The sequence below is a fragment of the Lathamus discolor genome, chromosome W (assembly GCF_037157495.1).
Source record: "Lathamus discolor isolate bLatDis1 chromosome W, bLatDis1.hap1, whole genome shotgun sequence".
In the NCBI taxonomy this organism is placed as follows: Eukaryota; Metazoa; Chordata; class Aves; order Psittaciformes; family Psittacidae; genus Lathamus; species Lathamus discolor.
The window spans coordinates 581,390-598,903 of record NC_088908.1 but is presented as its reverse complement, the minus strand read 5'-3'; the positions used below and the strand labels follow the sequence as shown (position 1 = coordinate 598,903).

At 53.8% G+C, this 17,514-nt stretch overlaps 2 protein-coding genes across 2 annotated transcripts in view; one reads left to right on the top strand and one right to left on the bottom strand.

Annotated features, from left to right (window-relative positions):
- Positions 1 to 68: 68 nt before the first annotated feature.
- On the bottom strand, positions 69 to 14,181 carry LOC136004314 (phospholipid-transporting ATPase IC-like). Its single transcript, XM_065660709.1, has 28 exons — positions 13,904 to 14,181; positions 10,527 to 10,717; positions 9,659 to 9,756; positions 9,154 to 9,267; positions 8,890 to 8,988; positions 8,733 to 8,794; positions 8,307 to 8,379; positions 8,120 to 8,190; positions 7,682 to 7,764; positions 7,284 to 7,442; positions 7,042 to 7,130; positions 6,755 to 6,945; positions 6,276 to 6,484; positions 6,166 to 6,209; positions 5,910 to 6,066; positions 5,377 to 5,565; positions 5,008 to 5,120; positions 4,730 to 4,894; positions 4,489 to 4,600; positions 4,259 to 4,334; positions 3,639 to 3,771; positions 3,243 to 3,528; positions 2,654 to 2,877; positions 2,168 to 2,251; positions 1,812 to 2,057; positions 1,492 to 1,630; positions 994 to 1,124; positions 69 to 676 (listed from the first exon to the last, which is right to left on the bottom strand). Exons 2-28 carry the CDS (start codon positions 10,705 to 10,707, stop codon positions 443 to 445), a joined length of 3,762 nt encoding a protein of 1,253 aa, XP_065516781.1. The 5' UTR covers positions 10,708 to 10,717; positions 13,904 to 14,181; the 3' UTR covers positions 69 to 442.
- Positions 14,182 to 15,102: 921 nt separating this feature from the next.
- Positions 15,103 to 17,514, top strand: part of LOC136004313 (E3 ubiquitin-protein ligase NEDD4-like) — a 52,127-nt gene continuing 49,715 nt past the window's right edge. The window contains exon 1 of the mRNA XM_065660708.1: positions 15,103 to 15,114. The gene's annotated coding sequence lies outside the window, so the exon portion shown is untranslated. The remainder of the gene's footprint in view (positions 15,115 to 17,514) is intronic.

Sequence of the window (17,514 nt, the reverse complement as noted above, 5' to 3'; positions counted from 1 at the left end):
CGCTGCCCGGGCGCTCCGGGCCGGCTTCGACGCCGCCGTTGCGGGCACTTCCACGTCCTCCCCCTGCGTCCTCCGAGCACCTTCAGGGCCTTTATTGGGGGATCTCCGAAGCGTACAGGCCAGGGCAGGCGGGCCGGGTGCCGGGACAACGGCGATCCGCCCCCTCCCTCCGCCGCGCGGCCGTCGCGGTAGGCGCGAGGCCGCCGGGACAGGCCTCCCCTCCGGCCCCGCGAGCGTGGTACCGGGCCGGGCGGGGAGCAGCGCCGCTGCCCCCGCTTGGATCCCTCCGGCCCGGCCGGGAGGGGGCTGCGGTGCGGCGCAACGCGGGCGAAGGGCTGGGATCCGGGGCCGCCTCCGCCGGCAGGGCCAGGACTCGGCCCCGCAGGGAGCAGGAGGCCCAAAGCGGGGGCTGCGTGGGCCATGGCGGTGCCGGCCGCTTCAGTCAGTCCGGCCGGGTGCGAAGGCCTCGGGGCGCCGGGGCCGCGGCGCCCAGCACGGCAGCCAGAGGAGCCCGCTTCTTCCGGATGCTGCGCCCGGAGGCGATGAGGTCCGCGTAGCCGCGCTGGTGCGAGAAGGCGTAAGCGGAGCGCCGGGCCCACGTTCCCCTCCGGAAGGCGCTCGGCCGCCGCTTCCAGTGCTGCTCCTCGGCCGCCAGCTGCCTGCGGTGCCTCAGGACCTGCCGTGCGCACACGGACGTGCCTTACGGATCACAAGGCAGGTGCGGGCCGCATCGGGGGGCGTGGGTGCGGGGAAGGGGTTTAAGCTGCCCCGGGGGGACATGGAGCTGGGGTAGAGGGGAGTTCTTCCCCATGAGGATGGTGGCAATGGAGCAGCTGGGGCTGCCCCAGCCCTGGCGCTGTCGGAGCAGCCTGGGCGAGCTTTAGAGGTCCCTTCCAGGCAAACCGATCGAATTGCGTGCATAGCAGCCCCCGTTGCGACTCGGGGGGGGAAATCCGTGCCCCGTTAACCAAGCCAACGTCAGACTTTACTCACTCTGTCGCTTTCCGAAGGCCGGATAGTCGTGGCTAAGAAACGCTGCGCCACTATGGGCAGTAAGCAGATAGCGACGGATAAAATCATGGTGAGCCACAGGTACGGCTGTCTCAGAGCGTTTGGGGCAGTTCCTAGGCATAAACAAGGCAAAAATGAGTCTGTTACGTGGTCGTTCCAGTGGGTGTAACACACAAGTAAGATACTAAAAGGCACAGCTTGTTTTCTGTGGGTGTAACGGCCGGGTGTTGCGTTGTGTAGCACAACATCAGGCTTTGATTTAGACTGTACTATGAGGAGAGTATAATAGGAATGAGTTTGTAAAGCGCTTTTCCTACACAAAATTCATGCCCAAGCCCTTCTGGTTCCTATTTGTGGACTCCAACTGCTGGATAATGCCCAATTCCAGCTCATTTTGATTGATAGGGAAGGAGTACTCCCAAATAAAGCATCGTTTTGGCCACAGTTCGGGAGCAAGAACCACGAAGCACAAGGACTCACCGGTGAACTGAAAGCCGGAAGGGAAGAGAACGTGGATCCCAGCACTGTGGAAGTCAAAGGTGATCCCAAAGTAAAGTGCAATGCTCCCAAACACGGAGAAGGCGTTCACAAAGGTCCAGTAGGATGTATCCAAACCAATCTGGAAGCAAAGCAGAGCACCAGGTGAGCAACTCCTCTGAGCATGGCAGAGTCACCTCTCAACCAGCTGCCAAGGGAGCATCAACAGGGAGGAAAAGGCCTCAAGGAGCAGCTTTTTGCTCGTTGCCATGGCTTGAGGAGTCAAAAGCAGAGCCAGAGCTGAGGAAACCGAGCTGACTTGCCTGGAAGTTGACCACAAATATAAGAGAAGAGGCTGCGGTAACAGCAAAGGACTGATAATCCGATGGCGCTTCTCCATCCTGCCCCATGGTTTTCAGGTAGGCTCCGTAGGGGATGAAGAAGATGATCAAGGAGGTGATGGCTCCATGAAGCAAACTCAGGAAGAACTTCTTGTAGTTAAAGAGTAAATCCTTCTGGCCCACCACGTAGAGCCTGGGGAAGCGGAGGCTCAGCTTGTCACTCACGTCCTTAGTAAGAGAAAGAGAACTTGTAGCAGCTTCTCGGTGTAAGCTTCCAGGGATGGGTCGGGTTGGAAGGGCCCTTAGAGCCCATCCGGTTCCAAGCACATGCACAATACCTGGTCGAGCAGTCCGACGAGGAGCACAGGGAGGCTGGAGTACAAGACGTTGTAGAGCGTGATGAACCAGTCTTCATAGGCTGTCTGCGAGAGAGGAGGAAGCTCTGGCTCCTGAGAGCTCACGCGCGCTCTACTCCAGGTTTACGTGGCCTGCCCCGTGCTTACTCCACACCTTAGCTCAAGGCTCTGTGTGATGGTGCCCTGCTCCCTCCAAACCAGCCATGTTCCTGCCCTGGAACGCTGCAGGAACGGCACACATGGACCTCCTGGGAGCAGCCTGTCCTAGTGGAAGGTGTTCCTCTTGGAACTAGAGGAGCTTTAAGGTCCCTTCCAGCCCGAATCCTGCTGCACCTACACAAGGTGCAACTAAGCACCTATTTTCCTGCCGGAACTATGGATGACAGTTTCAGGCTCCCATCGCCTCCCAGGTTAAAGCTTTGCTGTGCCACGCTCCCTCTTGCTGTTACACCCAAGAAACCTCCTTACCTGGGCAGAGAAGCCATTGAAGAAGGAATACCAGATGTGGACCAGAGTAAAAGCAAAGTTCTTGTAGAAGAAGTATCTCAAGAACTTGCACATCCTAATGTAGGACCAGCGCCCGTGGACCAGCAGCAGCCTCTGGAGGTAGCGGAACTGCCCGAAGGAGTAGTCACTGGACATGACAGCTTGCATCCCTTCCTGGCCACTGATCCCAACTCCAATGTGAGCAGCTACGAGAAGGAAACACACACCACAACGTGAGCAAATCTCCCACCGGTTCTGGGCTCTTCACAAGGGAAACCAGAGCCCAGAACTGTCTTTCCCATTAGGATTTGTTCTTTACACTCCCTGTTTGTAACCCACAGAGAATTCAAGTCCCTCCACAGGGAATGGCCACAAAATCCCCCAGGAAACCCCACTAACCATTTCCTGAAGGGCTTCCGCAAGGAGGGAAAGCACAGATGGAAGCAAACAGAGCCCAAGAGCTGAAGTTAAACAGGTGGAGGAGTCTTCTCAAAGAGCAATAGCGAAGAGGCTGCAGAGGAACACCCAGAGGAGCTCTTTCCTATCAGGAGAAGCTTGGCAGCTGCCTTACTTTTGATCATGTTGACGTCATTGGCACCATCCCCAATAGCCAGAGTGATGGCTTTCTTGTACTTCTTCACCAGCTCCACCACCATGGCCTTCTGCTTCGGAGTCACCCGGCAGCAGATCACAGCCTTGCACTCACAGGCCAGCTCCACAAAGTTCTGCTGCTGCTGCTCTTTGTAGGCCTCAGCCCTTTGCCTCTTCTCCCTTTGCTTCTTCTCCTCTTCTGCCGTTCGGGGGAACTTGAGCTTCAGTTTCTTCTTCTTCTTCTTCTTCTCCAGTAGGATTTCATTCTGTGACAACAAAGGAAATCAGGGAATCGTGGCATCAACCAGGTTGGAAAAGAGCTTCAAGTCCATCCAGCACTGCCCTAAACAGGCAGGAGAACATCTCTGGTACGTACCAACCAGGAGCCAGTGATTATTAAAGCACGATCCCTACTGCCTTGGAAGAAGGGCTCATTCATTTTCAGTGAGGAATGTGCACTGGATCCAGCTGTGTTCCTCTGGTTTTCCAGCCTTGTTTGAAGAAGAGCACTGGATAGAGGACAAATGGGGATAAACTTGAAGCTGGATCAGTCCCAGCCTCAAAATCTACAAGAAAGAGATGCTGCAAGGACTTTGGTTGCCATGTATTAGGTGATGGTCTAAGCAGTGCTACAAGAGGTTTGCCAGTAAGGAAAACTCTGGGAAAATGAGGCAGGAATAGCTGTGACACTGTTACAAACCTCCATTTCCCCCAATCCTATGTTGTTTTCCCTTGGGATTAACCATTTCTTTATGACTAAGTTTCTGGGCTTATAGCATAGGTCTGTACTGTGTGCAGGAACATGGGATGAACTTAAGGAATAGCTGGGATAACAGTGAAGTTCAGGGACACACAGTGAGAGCAAATCTTGGCTGCTACTCAAGCTTTGCACTAGGGAGAGACCTGCTTAGCTCCACCCGAGCCTGGAGTCACTGGGGGACAAAGCGTAGGGATAATGTTATCCAGGGAATGGTTTTCCCTGGGCTCCCCACTTGCCTGGTGTCTTCTCCGTAGCAGATGGTGGTTTCGTCTGTTAGGAGCTCACAGGAAAATCCAATGTTTTCAGCCGTTTCTACAATGGAAAGTAGTCAGAGGCAAGGATTTACTGCAGAGCTGCATCAGGAGGCAGTGTTCAGCCTTCCCCAGCCCAGCTCTCTCAGCCTGGCTCCAGAGAGCATCTCTGGGTTCCCTCTTGTGTTATTCCAGCTTTTAGGATGAAACCCCACCTTTTTTGTCACCAGTGAGCACCCAGATTTTGATGTCTGCTTTGGAAAGCCTGGCAATAGTCTCTGGAACTCCATCCTGGAGCTTGTCTTCTATTGCTGTTGCTCCAAGCAGCTGGAAATATGTCAGAAATAGAAGCATTTGGTGTGGTTCTAAAGCCCGGGGAGATCTGAGCCCCAATAACTTCTGTTCAGAGAGGTCTGGTTCTCTAGAAGCACATTCAAAGGTTCAAACTTGACTTACAATCAGGTTCTGTTCTATTTCCTCATAGACTTTGTCCAGAGCCTCATCACGGTTCGTGGTGGCCACACTGGCCTCCAGGAATTTCTGATTCCAGGCTTCAAACTCCTCAGGATCGATGTCTCTGTAGCACAGGCAGAGGGTCCTCAGGGTTTCACTGGCAAATACCTGACAGATGGTGACACACACACAGTTACACCTGCTTTAAGAGCTTAGGAGTGAGGTTATAGTGAGCACTAAAGCGTCTGTAAGTTCAGGAGGTAGGTAAACCGCACACATACATCCAGTGCTTCCTCTGTGGCTTCTCTCTTGGGATTCCTCGGGTGCAGGCGTTCATAGATGACTGTGTCAGCCCCTTTACAGTATAACCGGATGTTTCCACCTGATTCTCTTACTGTGGGGTAAAATAAGAGAGGAGTAACAAAGCGTCAAGAGTACATCTGCATAAAGGCAGAGTTTCAGACGAGAGCTTTCAGTCCAGTACCAACGCTTCTCCTTTGTCACCTCTAACAATGCTCAGTGAAGCATTGGGTGGACAAATGCCTTTCCCCTTCTCGTGGATTAAGAGCTATCACAGTCCTCCACACTCCAACTTCTCCTCCGTGTGCTTTGCCACCTATGAAACACAAGGTTGCTTGCAAGCAGCTTACCAATGACAGACATCCTCTTCCTGTCGCTGTTGAAGTCCAGGATGGCAAGGACGTCGTACGTCCTCTCTGCACCCATCTCGCTCAGAGTGATGGTGTTCTGTGTGCGGGAGAGGAACACGTAGCCAAAGTTCCTGGCTGCTGTAACCAGGGCTCCTTCATCTGGAGAAGCTGCTTGGTAGTTGAGCTGACCTGTTCCACCACAGCAGTGGGGAGAAGAGAAATACGTACATACACGTGACTCTTCCACCCTTAGTCCTCACATCCATGAATCCCCCCAAAGCTCTTCACCTCTGCATTTAGTTTCTATCCCATTTAGTTAGTTACTCATTTGGCTTCTGTGTGTCTGTCCCGGCAGCAAATGCTTTGTGTAGTCTACAGGGCTGTGAGTAAAGGAGGAGTAGCATGAAACCACTTGGGTTTCCACACTGAAAACGTGTTTGGACTTAGGGGATCATCTTAGTTTTGGCTCTCTCCCTTGTGCAAGCAGATTATGAACTGATTCTCCTTCCACAAGCAAACCAAACCGCACTCACCATCAGAAATGTCAACCATGACAGTGTGGCAAATGGCAAGCAGAAAGAAGAACTTGTGTATTTCGGGGTCCTTTCCAGCTCTTATTTGCTCTATCAGGTAGTGATCGTAGAAGGAGAACTTCCCATCTGCATACACGTTCCAGCTGAAATCCACTTGCTGCTTGGAAAACAGAGTTGGAGTCACCTCGGGTGTCGTTGTTTTGGCAGGATGGAAGGAACGTGCCCTGTTCTACACAGCCAGGTCACACCAACCTACCTCTGGGTGGCTCTGAAGCTGCCCTGCTCCGTCCCGGCAGTCTCCTGCAATGCAAGGACCATGGTTAGGAGGCACAGGAGCCAGCAACAGCTGGACAACCAGACACTTACCATATCTCTGGCCATTAATGCAGCACTTCTTGAAGGTCATGATGTTCTGGGTCAGGGTTCCTGTCTTGTCAGAGAAGATGTAGTGGATCTGCCCCAGCTGCTCATTGAGGGTGGTGGTTCTGGCCTTGGCAGCAGTGTCCTTCTCAGGGTAATACATCTGCAGGTCCCAGTTGATGAAGTAGCTTTGGACAAAACGGATCACTTCCACACTAAATGAAACCAAAGGAATGGTCTCATTCCCAGGGTTTTAATCTCCTTCCCACTCTACTCCAAGAAGAGGGTTGGAGGACTTCAAGTATGTTACAGTATCAAAGTTATTCCTGTTTCGTGGAGCTGTGTTTGAGGAATAATCTGGAAATAGGATTTTTCCACCTGAATTTGCTTTCCAAGCAGGTTCCTCCATGGACTGCAGGAGCAGACTGGGATGCTCGTAAGTTAATTCAACCCTATCACCTATCAAAGGCCAGGGTATTACCTACCTCACATAGAGGGAGATGGGGACCATGGTGTTGAGGACGATGATGTAGCCCCAGAAGTTCAGGAAGCCACGATAGGGAGGACTGAAGTCTTCAGCATCATAGAGGTACCAGGAGGAGTTGCCAACCTGCTGCTCCCAGTACGTGTGGCCAATGGCCAGGCCAGCTGACAGCAGGATGAGGACAACGAAGATCTGTGATGTACAGAGAGGGAACATGGTTCCTCAGTGTCCATTCTCTCTGTTCGCTTCAAAACGAGCCCAAAGCTGTGAAGTTTACCACAGACTTACAGTATAAACCATGTAGTTCATCAGGGAGTCGATTTTGGTCCTCTTAAATCTGGTCTTGCCACTGTTCTTCATTATTTTTGTGTCAGCACCTACAAATAAAGATAGACCAGGCAACCAAGAGCTAAACCCACTATTTTACAACACAGGGACATAAGTCCAACCAGTATTTATAAGATGAAGATGGCCATTTCACTCCCTAGGGCATGATTTCGTGAGTCAATATTACACATGTTCCTCAATACCTGCAAATATGACCATGCCGTGGCAGAAATCTGTATTCCTGATCTTACATCCGCGTAGCAGGATCTTATCAGCATCCAGGGAATAGCTGGTGTTTCTCCAGAACAAAGTGCCTGCAAACTTATCCAGTCTGTTGTTTGGCTCCTCACATTCAACCAGACCTAAACGAGGAGGAGAACATCTTTAGTACACAGCAGTGATCTGTACCAGGATAGAACCAGTTTTACTTTGTGATGGTGCGTTGTGAGTAAATGACTGCTCATGGAATCATGGAATGGTTTGGGGTGGAAGGGACCTTAAAGCTCATCCAGCTCCTTCCGCTGGCAACACTTCCATGCCCGCCCATAGTGAACTGCTGGAGTGGTACTTGAGCCAGTTGTAAGGATGGAGCAGTACCAACCATCAAAGTTTGCCATTGCGCCTTCCTCTTGCAGGTATCTGTGCGTTACCTCCAGGGCCATCTTGAACTTCAAGTTGGTTTCCCTAAGGAGAAGGGATAAAGAGATGTGCTGCTGCTTTCCCGCTCACAGGGAATAAGGGCAGGTGAAAGGAAGCAAGTCCAGGTTGCAGCTGCTTTGTGGAGGGAGCATCTTCTTTGTAACTCTGAGATACCACAAGACTGATGCAATCACCCTTCTCCAGGCTGAACGAATCCAAGCCTTTCTTCCACGTGTGATGTTCTCCAACTACCTCCGCCAAGTGATCCCTCACCAGTTTCTAATGATCTTTGAATTGTGGGAATCAAAACCTGGGCACAGTTTTCCAGCTTAGCCAGTTTGAATTACACCCTTCTTACTCTTTTCCCTGCAAGCCAAGGAATGCTGAAACAGAGCCTTACCCATCTAGCTCAGCTGTCTCTACATAGCACAGGCTGTTTGGTTCGGAGCTGGATAACAGCAAAATATCAGCCTAGGAGAAGAAATAAGCATCAAGGGGAGATGGTTATCCACGCTCTCCCCATAAATCCAAGGGGAGACTCAGACGGAGCTCTGGAGGAACAGAAATCGAGTGTCTGAAGCACTTACAGGAACAAAAGTGTTCTTCTTCAGGCGAAGGATATCCCCAACTTTGATATCTTTCCATTTTGTGCTCTTGAACCTAACAGCAAGAGAGTTTAACAGTGATTATTCTTCAATCTAGAACACTCTATACATCTTGTAATGGATATTGTAACATTTCATCTTGGTCAGGTGTGGTTTTCCCTTTGGAAACTGCCTTTTAGTTGAGGGTCTAACTCAGAGGCCAACCTCCCTCCTCCCTCTTCACCTACACGTGGTCCTTCTTAAGTTGCTTTTAGCACTGATTTAGCACCATGTACGTGAGTTGAAGTTACTCCTGTGGGTAATTCCCTTCCTTTTTCAATCAGGTTTTCACACAGCCAACAAGGAGCTGGGTTAAGATCTTAGTACCAAGGCCACAAACATTAGAGCGAAGGAGGGATGAGCACAAACCTTCCATCCCTGATGACTTCACATCTCCTGTTATTCACCTCATTGTCCATCCTGTGGCGAGCCTGAAAGCAGGAGCAGGCCATGTTCTCTCTATCAATCACAGTTATAGATATAACCTATTTCCTTGTCTTTTATAGCAATAGAAAGTGTTTCTTACAATGTCATCCACCAGGTCTTTGACTGCAGTTATGCCCAGCACCAGGAGTAAGGGCACCAGTGTTGTGTACCATGACAGGGTGCTTATCTGGGGAATTGACTGCAAGAGACACATGAAATCAGTTCAATTCAGAGACATTTCATAGTGATCAGGCTTTAAGGAAGGAAGCCAACACATCAGACAAAGGTGAGGAAGATATTACTCGGGTGAGTAATGAGCAACTCAGACTCACCTCCCAGCTGGCATTCCCTCTGCCCTCCTTACCTGCAGGATGAGGAGAACAAGGAAGTAGAAGTTGGCCGCTCTCTTGAACTGCTCCAAGAGATTCAGGGGTAGGAACGTGATTGGGTTGTACTTGTAGGTCTTGATGGCATTGCCCTGCAGAAGGAGAGCAAACATCATTGAGCACAGCAGCTTCTTCTTGCAGTACATGTGTACTTCTGTCAACCTTCCCTATCAGCCTTGATGGAGTGGTTCCTTTCCTCAGTAGGGGTCCCCTCAAGCAGGCACACAAAGAGCCATTTCCATGTCATTAAAACCCACCAGAGAATCTCCGACTGAAGCTTTAGCTACACCGAGGAGCAGAAAGCACTGCACCCGTGCTTCACCCAGCTAAAGGAGGTGAAGGCCATCTCCATCTCCCCTTTGTCAGGTTCAGGCCATTCCCATTGCCCTGTCCCTCCATCCCAGTTTTCTTGTAGCCCCTTTGGGCACTGGAATGCTGTTCTTAAGGAAGTAATTCCCCCTAATTAAACCAGAGGGGACTTACTTTGTATTTGCTTCTCTTGAAGCACAGGAACATTGTTCTCTTGAACTGGGGCTGCTGGTAGAAGTGGTGGTCGTTTGCTTTCACTTGCCAGCTGCAGTCTGAAGAGAGAAGGTCAAAACCTCACTGTTGGCAATGGACAAGCCAGGTTCTCTCTCAAATGGCACCTTTTAAAGCAGGGTTAGGTCTCCCATCAGTTTCCAGGCTATTTGTCCTCCTCCTGTCCCTACATCCCTTGCCCGAAGTCCCTCTCAGCTCCCTCAAGCCCGCCCCAGGAACGGCCCTGTTAATCCAGCCAACAGTTGGGCCCTGCCCACATCAGAGATTCCCGGCTGGAGTCATCCGGTCAATTTTGGAGCCAGCCCACGGGAGGCTTTGCCTGGGAAGGATGAGGAGCAGTGTTTGGAAATGCAGCTTTCCTGAGTCAGCAGCTCCTCTCTCCCAGCCACAGGAATTGTCCTTCACGGATGCGCTTTGCGTTTGGTGGGATTGCTCCATAGGTTGGGTACTAACTCGGGTGCCGTTCACTGCGTGGGCAGCACGGCCTTGTGCTTACATGGGGAGAATGCAGAGCAGGTTCTCTCCCATTCCTATGAGCGGGGGATGCTGCTGCTGCTTCAGGTGTCCAGGTGATGGGCAAGAGCAGGATGTGGAGCTGTGTCTGAGCTCTTCTCTGCCTTAAAGACAAGGTCACCGTGCAGCTCATCACCTTTATGCAACCAACTGGCCCTGAGCTCTGCTTGGAATGAGGCCGAGCTTCATTCTGCCACCCATTACTACTCAGAGAAGCCACCCTAATGACCAGGCACAAGTCAGACTGACCCACAGGAGGCTCCGCCTCTTCCCAGTCCCGGTTTCATCCCACTATTACCTTTCCTCGAGGTGTCTCTGCTCTCCCGGGTGTCTCTGTTGCTCTGGGCCTGGCCTGTTTTAGCCCCAGGCTGCTGAGGGTCCAGCTCCTCCTCGGTTTCATCGTCACTGTAGGGCATCACCTCATCGTTGGGTTGGGAATACTCCTCAAAGGTGGTCTCCGAGTCCCTCTCCGAGATCATGCTGAGCACACTGTGAGCACAGGAGGGGAGGCAGGGCAGGAGTTAACACGGCAAGTGCTGAACCACGTCCCTGTCACCTCATCTGGTGGTGGTGGTCACCAAAAGCCCCATCTGAAACCAGCTCCAAGTCATGGGGCAGCTCTGGCCACAGCAGCTCCTTCATTACTGCTCTGTGTGCTCACGCAGAGGCTGAGGCACATCCAGTGGGATGGGGGAATGAGGGAGCATCACTCCCAGTGGCCACTGCATGGTTCCCTATGGAGCTCCACTTGGCCGCAGTGGGGCAAGAACCAGGGCCCTGGCAGGCAGGGTTGAGGTCACACCGCTCAAGCTCCGTGCCAGGCTCATCCAAGCCGGTCCTTGCTTCCTCTGCCCTCCCTGCAGGTTCAACATCAGGGTTTGCACTGTCCTTAATCCCCCTTGTAATGGAGATGTAAATATTACATGAGCACTTAATATGCTGCTCAAATGACAGGGCCTTTGGCTGGGAGCTCAAGGTCCTGTTCCAAGGGAGTGGAACCGGGTGAGCTTTCAGGTCCCTTCCAAGCCAAACCATTCCATGACCCTATGAGTCCATAAGTGTTCCATAGTATTGAAACTAGTTCCAATAGGGATACTTTCCACAAGAGCAGGTTGCTCCAAGCCCTTGAACACTGCCAGGGATGGGGCAGCCCCAGCGTCTCCAAGCCATCCCAGTGTCCCCCCACCCTCACAGGGAAGAACTTCCTAAGATCCCATCACAATCTCCCCTCTGGCAGCTTGATCCAGAATTCCTCTTGGAATTATCTATACAAAACAGACAAGGGTTCAGCTTGTAATACCTGACCTGCAGGAGGGGAAGAGCTGACGGTCCTCACATGCCTGGTCCTTGAAGCACCACCACACCTCTGAATCCCCCTCACTCCAAGAGAAGCAAACCAAGGCACACACAGACCCAGCCTTCAGCCTATTAATCTTTACTAATGAGCAGCTTAATGATTAATGAACTCATTAATCATGCAGAGGCTCAGCAGAATGCCAAAGGAACCCCAGTGCATTTGCTCTCTGTTCCAGAAGCATCCCTATACCTACCCTGCCCTTGGGGACCACCGGCACTGGGGGCGACGCTGGTCCAAGCGGAGGAGCTACAGAGGCACCCAGAGCAAGAACAGAGCAGAGATGGGGTGGGATGGAAGGAGAAGGAGCCCCCCAGGGACACGGTGACAAAGTGGCTCCGGGTTGAGTTTCTTGGCACCTACTTGGCAGGAGAAGGGACCTCAAAGCGGTGGCAGGTCAGGGGGAGGGGGGGAGTGATGCTGCTGTGAAACAGGAGCTGGGAGGCACGTCCTGGTCCTCCGTGCTGGAAACAAGTGCTGAGTGCTCACACCACGTGTGGCAAACACACAAGCAACCAGGCTGGAGGAGACCTTTAGGATCCAGGGGCAAAGCACCCCGATGGAGTGGGGACACACAGGGGGTTCCTTGTCTAGGCTTTGACAACTGATCAATAGCAGAACTTCTGGCTCCACGCTCCTTTCTCATTGCGCTGTGGCCTTGCAGGAAGTTCCCACCCATGCTCCAGGTGAGGTGACTCAGAATTCCCACCAGGAAAGGGTCAAATCCGAGCGATTAGGAGATGGTTATGGATAAAGCACTCACGGACACCAGCAACCACCTCATACCTGGTGGTATGAGTACTGCCACACACCAGATGGAGCAGACCTGAAGATGATGGTCAGGCTGTCGTGAACTGCCGTGGAAACAGCTTCATGTGATGCTCGGAGAGCAACCGCTCAGTAAGAGGTGTTTCAGCTCTACCTTTAGAGCTGTGAGGATCACGAGCTTCCCAAACCGGATTCCTTCCAGCTCCAGGAGATTTCATTGGCCTCACACACAGCCGAGCTCGGGATACCCGCAGAGGAATCAACTTGATGCCAGCATGACCCTGCACCATCAGGAGGTGACCCTGGAACACTTGGCTCTGCGGAAGCTCCCCTCCAAACGCTGTTCTACCCCAGCTTGGTTAAAGGGAGGTGATGGTTTGGGCTGGAACCATTCCCTGACTCCGGGAGGAGGCACGTGCAGGCACAAGATGATAACATCCCCGTTATCTGCCCTGGGATTGTCCATTAACAGAGATGCAGCTCTTCCACCAGCTGAAGCCCATGGCAAGAGAAGTTATCTTGCAGGAGATTATCAAGCTGGGTAACCTTTGCTTTGGGTGTACTTTGGAGGGGTTTCAACCTGCCTCTTTGGTCGTTGCGCTGCCTCTCAAGGTTCACGGTATAGAAGGGCTTCAACAGAGGAGAACGCGCCTCTGGAGCACACATGAGCCGTAGGAGAAGGGTTCGGGCCCTTCTTGGCTCATGAGATGCTGTGCGTGCAGTAAGAAGCTCTCCAAACCCATCCATGCTGCCTCCTCTTAGGCAGAGGGTCACTTTCTGGTGCTTCCCTTAGCTATTTCCTGATGAGAGCATCCATAGAACACCTCTAATGCCGTTAGAGAGAGATTTCAACTGTACAGGAGAACACACAAGGGGAAAACCCAGCTTCCAGAACAGCTCCCCCAGGATGCTCTGCTCTGTGAGCCAGCGGAGCGGCTCAGGGAGCAGCATTCCCTAGGGATCTGAGCCGCTCGCCCCCGCGGTGCCCAGCAGCACGGCAAGGTCAAGTGCTTTGCCCAGGGCCATGGGGTAAGCCGCACACGGAGCCTGCCTGAGCTTTCGGGAGCTCCTGGCTCCCACCCTGCATTCAATTACAGCTCCGCAAAGCGGCTCAGTTCGCAGGGGCCGGCTCAGGGGACAGCAGGTTCAAAGTCATCTTCGGGATGACTCCTGTCCGCAGAACGAGGATGGTTCCTCCGCAGAGCACCTATTTCTGCTCTCAGGGCTCTATAAACGCTGCCTAATGAGTAAGCAGCCCACAACCCCCAAGCTGCTTTCCTCGTTTGTGGGCAGCGAGGCAGGAAGGAGCCAGAAGCAGAGCTAGCCCGAGGCAACAGAAGCAAAGGGCTCACAAACATTAAGCTCCATTCGGTCCCCTCCCAGCCAAGAATTCCTTCCTCATCCCGACGTTTCGGCCCTGGGATGCCCACAGAGGACCCAGCTCCTCGCGCTGCGCTGAGCCTCAGCTGAGCCCCATCCTCGTGGGGGGAGGCGAGACAGAGCCGCCGATCCCCGCCGGGGCTCAGGTCCGCTTGCGCCAGCGGAGGCCTCACCTGCCCGAGCTCCCGGATGAGGACGGCCCCGCTGGAGCCCTCACGGCGCTACCGGAGCCGCGGGTGCCCCCCGGACGCCGCCATCGCCGCCCTCGCACCCCGAGCCCGCCGTGTCCCGCCGAGGAAGCGCCCTCCGGGCCCGCTCCGCCGCTCGCTCGCTCGCTCAGGGCCCTCTCATCCGTCCGGCGGCCCCGAGCCCGCCCCGCGGGAGCCGCCGTCAGACCGGACAAACGGGTTCCCCCGCTCGGCCGGGCCCGGACACGGCCGCGGCCACGCCGTCGGGGGAGGCGGAGCGGCGCCGCGCACGCACGGTGCCCCCCGAGGGGACACGGCCCCGGCCCGGCCCCGCCGCTGCCGGCGGAGGGCAGCGGGGGCAGCCCCGGCCTCGGCCCCTCGGGACCGGGCCCGCCGTGGGCCAGAGGAGCGGGGCTCAGCGGCGCCTCGGCGCCGGCGCCATCCCCGGCTCCGTCCCCGGCTCCATCCCTATGTCCCCGGCTCCATCCCCGGCTCCATCCCTGTGTCCCTGGCTCCATCCCCAGCACCATCTCTGTGTCCCCAGCTCCATCCCTGGCTCCATTCCTGTGTCCCCAGCTCCATCCCCGGCTCCATCCCCAGCACCATCTCTGTGTCCCCAGCTCCATCCCTGGCTCCATCCCCATGTCTCTGGCTCCATCCCCAGCACCATCTCTGTGTCCCCAGCTCCATCCCCGGCTCCATCCCCATGTCTCTGGCTCCATCTCTGTGTCCCCAGCTCCATCCCCGTGTCCCCAGCTCCATCCCTGGCTCTATCCTTGTGTCCCCGGCTCCATCCTTGTGTCCCCAGCTCCATCCCCGGCTCCATCCCGGTGCCACCACCATCAGTGTCTTGGGAGAGGTAGGACCTCCCTCCTTGTTGTGTTTTAAGTGACAGGATTCCTTTGTCCCATCTTATTTACTGTATTCCACCTTCATAAGGTACTTAATGCACAGTGTGACAGAGGAAACTGTGTGAGGTTTTGTGGCCTTTAACCTTAGGAGCGATTTTAACCTATTGGCCTTTGTAAAGGGTTAGAATGGACTCGTGGTTCCGGAGCCCTTTGAGGGAAGGGGATGCTCAGACATTGAGACCAATGACTATCCATTTGCAGGCCTTTTCACCATGTTCTTCTTCTTCTTCCAGGCATGTAAAGACCTCAAGGACCTGATGGGAACGGATGTGACAAGCTCCAACTGTAAGTGTTAATCCGTCGAGCAGACACCCAAACACAAACACGCACCCACCCCATGTCTGCAGCCCTGGGGCCATCCTGCAGGTGCAGCGCCAGCAGCCTCATCCTACTGGTCCCTCACCCTCCATCCATGCAGGATGGATGCTGAGCAGCGCACAGCGCGGTGCTGAATGCACCCCGAGCACGGCTTTGGGGTTTGGGGGCTTTGGGGTCCTGCTTTTGCTGTTTGCAGGGTTTGTTTCTCCTCTGGGAGCAGCCCAACTCCATATACACAGAATAGTGGCAAAGCATTGACTGGGGTGTGCAGGGATGTCCAACACTGCCATCACTTGAAACCAGCCTCCCCCTGAGCTCAACCTGCCCTCACTGAGCAACCCAAAGGGGAGTGAAAAGCTTCTCTGTGGCCCCAAATGCAAATTGAAATGAGAAAAGTAGTTTCTGCCTTCCCAGATGCTCTCAGTTTGGCCTAAATCAAGTGTTATTATTGAGCAGGTCTAGAAGCAGGGGATAAACATCAGCTCAGGCGCTTGGCATCGTGCGGGTTTGAATCAATCCGCATCAGATCTCTGCTCCCTTGCTGCAGGCTGAGCTGATCAAAGTGTGTTTGATCTGGCTGAGAGCACTGGGGAGCCGTTCAGCTGAGAGGAGCGATAGAACCTGCTCGCTGGTGGCTGCTGCTCCACATCCGAGTGCTCTTTGCGTGGGCCTCGCAGGTAGGGAAGCGATGCCTTGGTGCATCCTGCAGTAGCAGCAGTACTCCTTGAGCTCTGCTGCGACAGCCTTCTCTATTCCTACACCTAAATGTGGCGCTGGATTTGGTGTCTTCCAGCACCTGCCTCTTTCCCTGCCTGCCTCCGATTCCTCACACGGGATAATGAAACGCTTGGGCTTACAAAGCAGCAACTTCATTCACTTCAGGTCCAGTTCTGGCCAGGGCTTTGCTTCATCACTTGTCATCAGGTTTGCCCTTTCAGGGTGAGGATTAATAGGGGGAAAAAAGCCTTTAACAGTGATGATTTGCTATGATAAATGCCCTAAATATTCCTTTGGACACACAAAGTGCTGGTCCATGCTGCAGCTCTTCTGTACATGGTGTGATGGAGGAGCTGCTGCTGCTCACACACCGTGCTCAGGTACCTCCAGTTCCCTTCCTGGCTCTTTCTCCGTGGATTTCTTGCCACCGAATCTGTCTCCGAAGTCTGGCACAGGAATAGTTGTTATTCCACAAGCTGACAGTTGGGCTTTGTTTGATCAGCCCAAAGTAAGCTGAGAGCACGCTGGGATGGCGTAACTTCACTGCAGGCTTAATACCCTGATGGGATTTAATACCCTGATGGGTATCTCAGCCCCCCAGAAGAGCTCTTCTACTTGAAAGGGGGATTCAAACCCAGAGTTATACATAAAACATGGATAGGAAGAGGAGCCACATCATTCCCTGCTTCCTGCTGAATGATTCAAGTCAGAATGGGAACAAATACGTGTTAAAGAACTGCTTAAGTGCTATGTAGAACTCTTGCTACACAGCAGCGACTATGAGGGTTAGGTCCAAATCAAGTGCCCATCGATGGGAATGGCTTTAACCTGCCAGAGGGGACTCAGAGATGGGATATTGGGAAGTTTTTCCCTGGGAGAGTGGTGGGACACTGGGATGGGTTGAAAGGAGAAGCTGGAGCTGCCCCATCTCTGCCAGTGCTCAAGGCCAGGTTGGAGCAACCCACTCTAGTGGAAGGTGTCCCTATTGGAACTAGAGGAGTTTAAGGTCCCTTCCAGCCCCCAGGCCGTGTGGAATTCCATGGCTCTATGCTCTCCCGCTTTCGGGACCGCTGTTACTCCTTCCTCTGGCCAACAGATGGAGAACCACACCACTGCATCGCCTCCAGCAGCTCCGCGCAGCAGCAATTGGCTCACTTGCTGGCTCTGAGGTCGCTGGGGTTCATTCCCAAGCCCGTTCTGCTCTAAAGGCAAGGTTACTCCGTCCTTCCAACGGGTTGTAAGCCTGCCTCTTCTCATCCCTGTTCAAGGCCAGCGTGGACGGGGCTTGGAGCAACCTGCTCTAGGGGAAGGCGTCCCTGGGTGAGCTGCAAGGTCCCTTCCATCCCACCCGCTCTGGGATTCCACGTTTTCTGCCTGTTCCTGCCTTAGTGACTGGATGCTTCTTGCCTGAAGGGAGCATCCTTCTGATTCAGCTCATGCCTCATGTGCTTCATTGTGCATCTCCGAGGGCTTGCCTCTGACTGATTCCGTCTCGCATGGGTGCATGCACTGAAGGGCGCATTTGGGCTGAGCTGCTGCCCTGGGAGAAGGGAATTTGGCTTGGCTTGACTGGAGCAGCAGCAAACCCTCCTATATCCAAAGGGATCCATCCTGGGCTTCCCTGCAGTTACTCTGGGAGGCACCTGTGTG

Bases quoted from the DNA above. Each gene is read 5' to 3' on its own strand.
- LOC136004314 (XM_065660709.1), bottom strand. From the start codon at position 10,707: ATGATCTCGGAGAGGGACTCGGAGACCACCTTTGAGGAGTATTCCCAA. The intron at 9,757-10,526 runs GTAATAGTGGGA...TTCTCTCTTCAG, and splicing joins CAGAGACACCTCGAGGAAAG to ACTGCAGCTGGCAAGTGAAA. The intron at 2,878-3,242 runs GTAAGGCAGCTG...TCCTTCTCGTAG, and splicing joins TGACGTCAACATGATCAAAA to CTGCTCACATTGGAGTTGGG.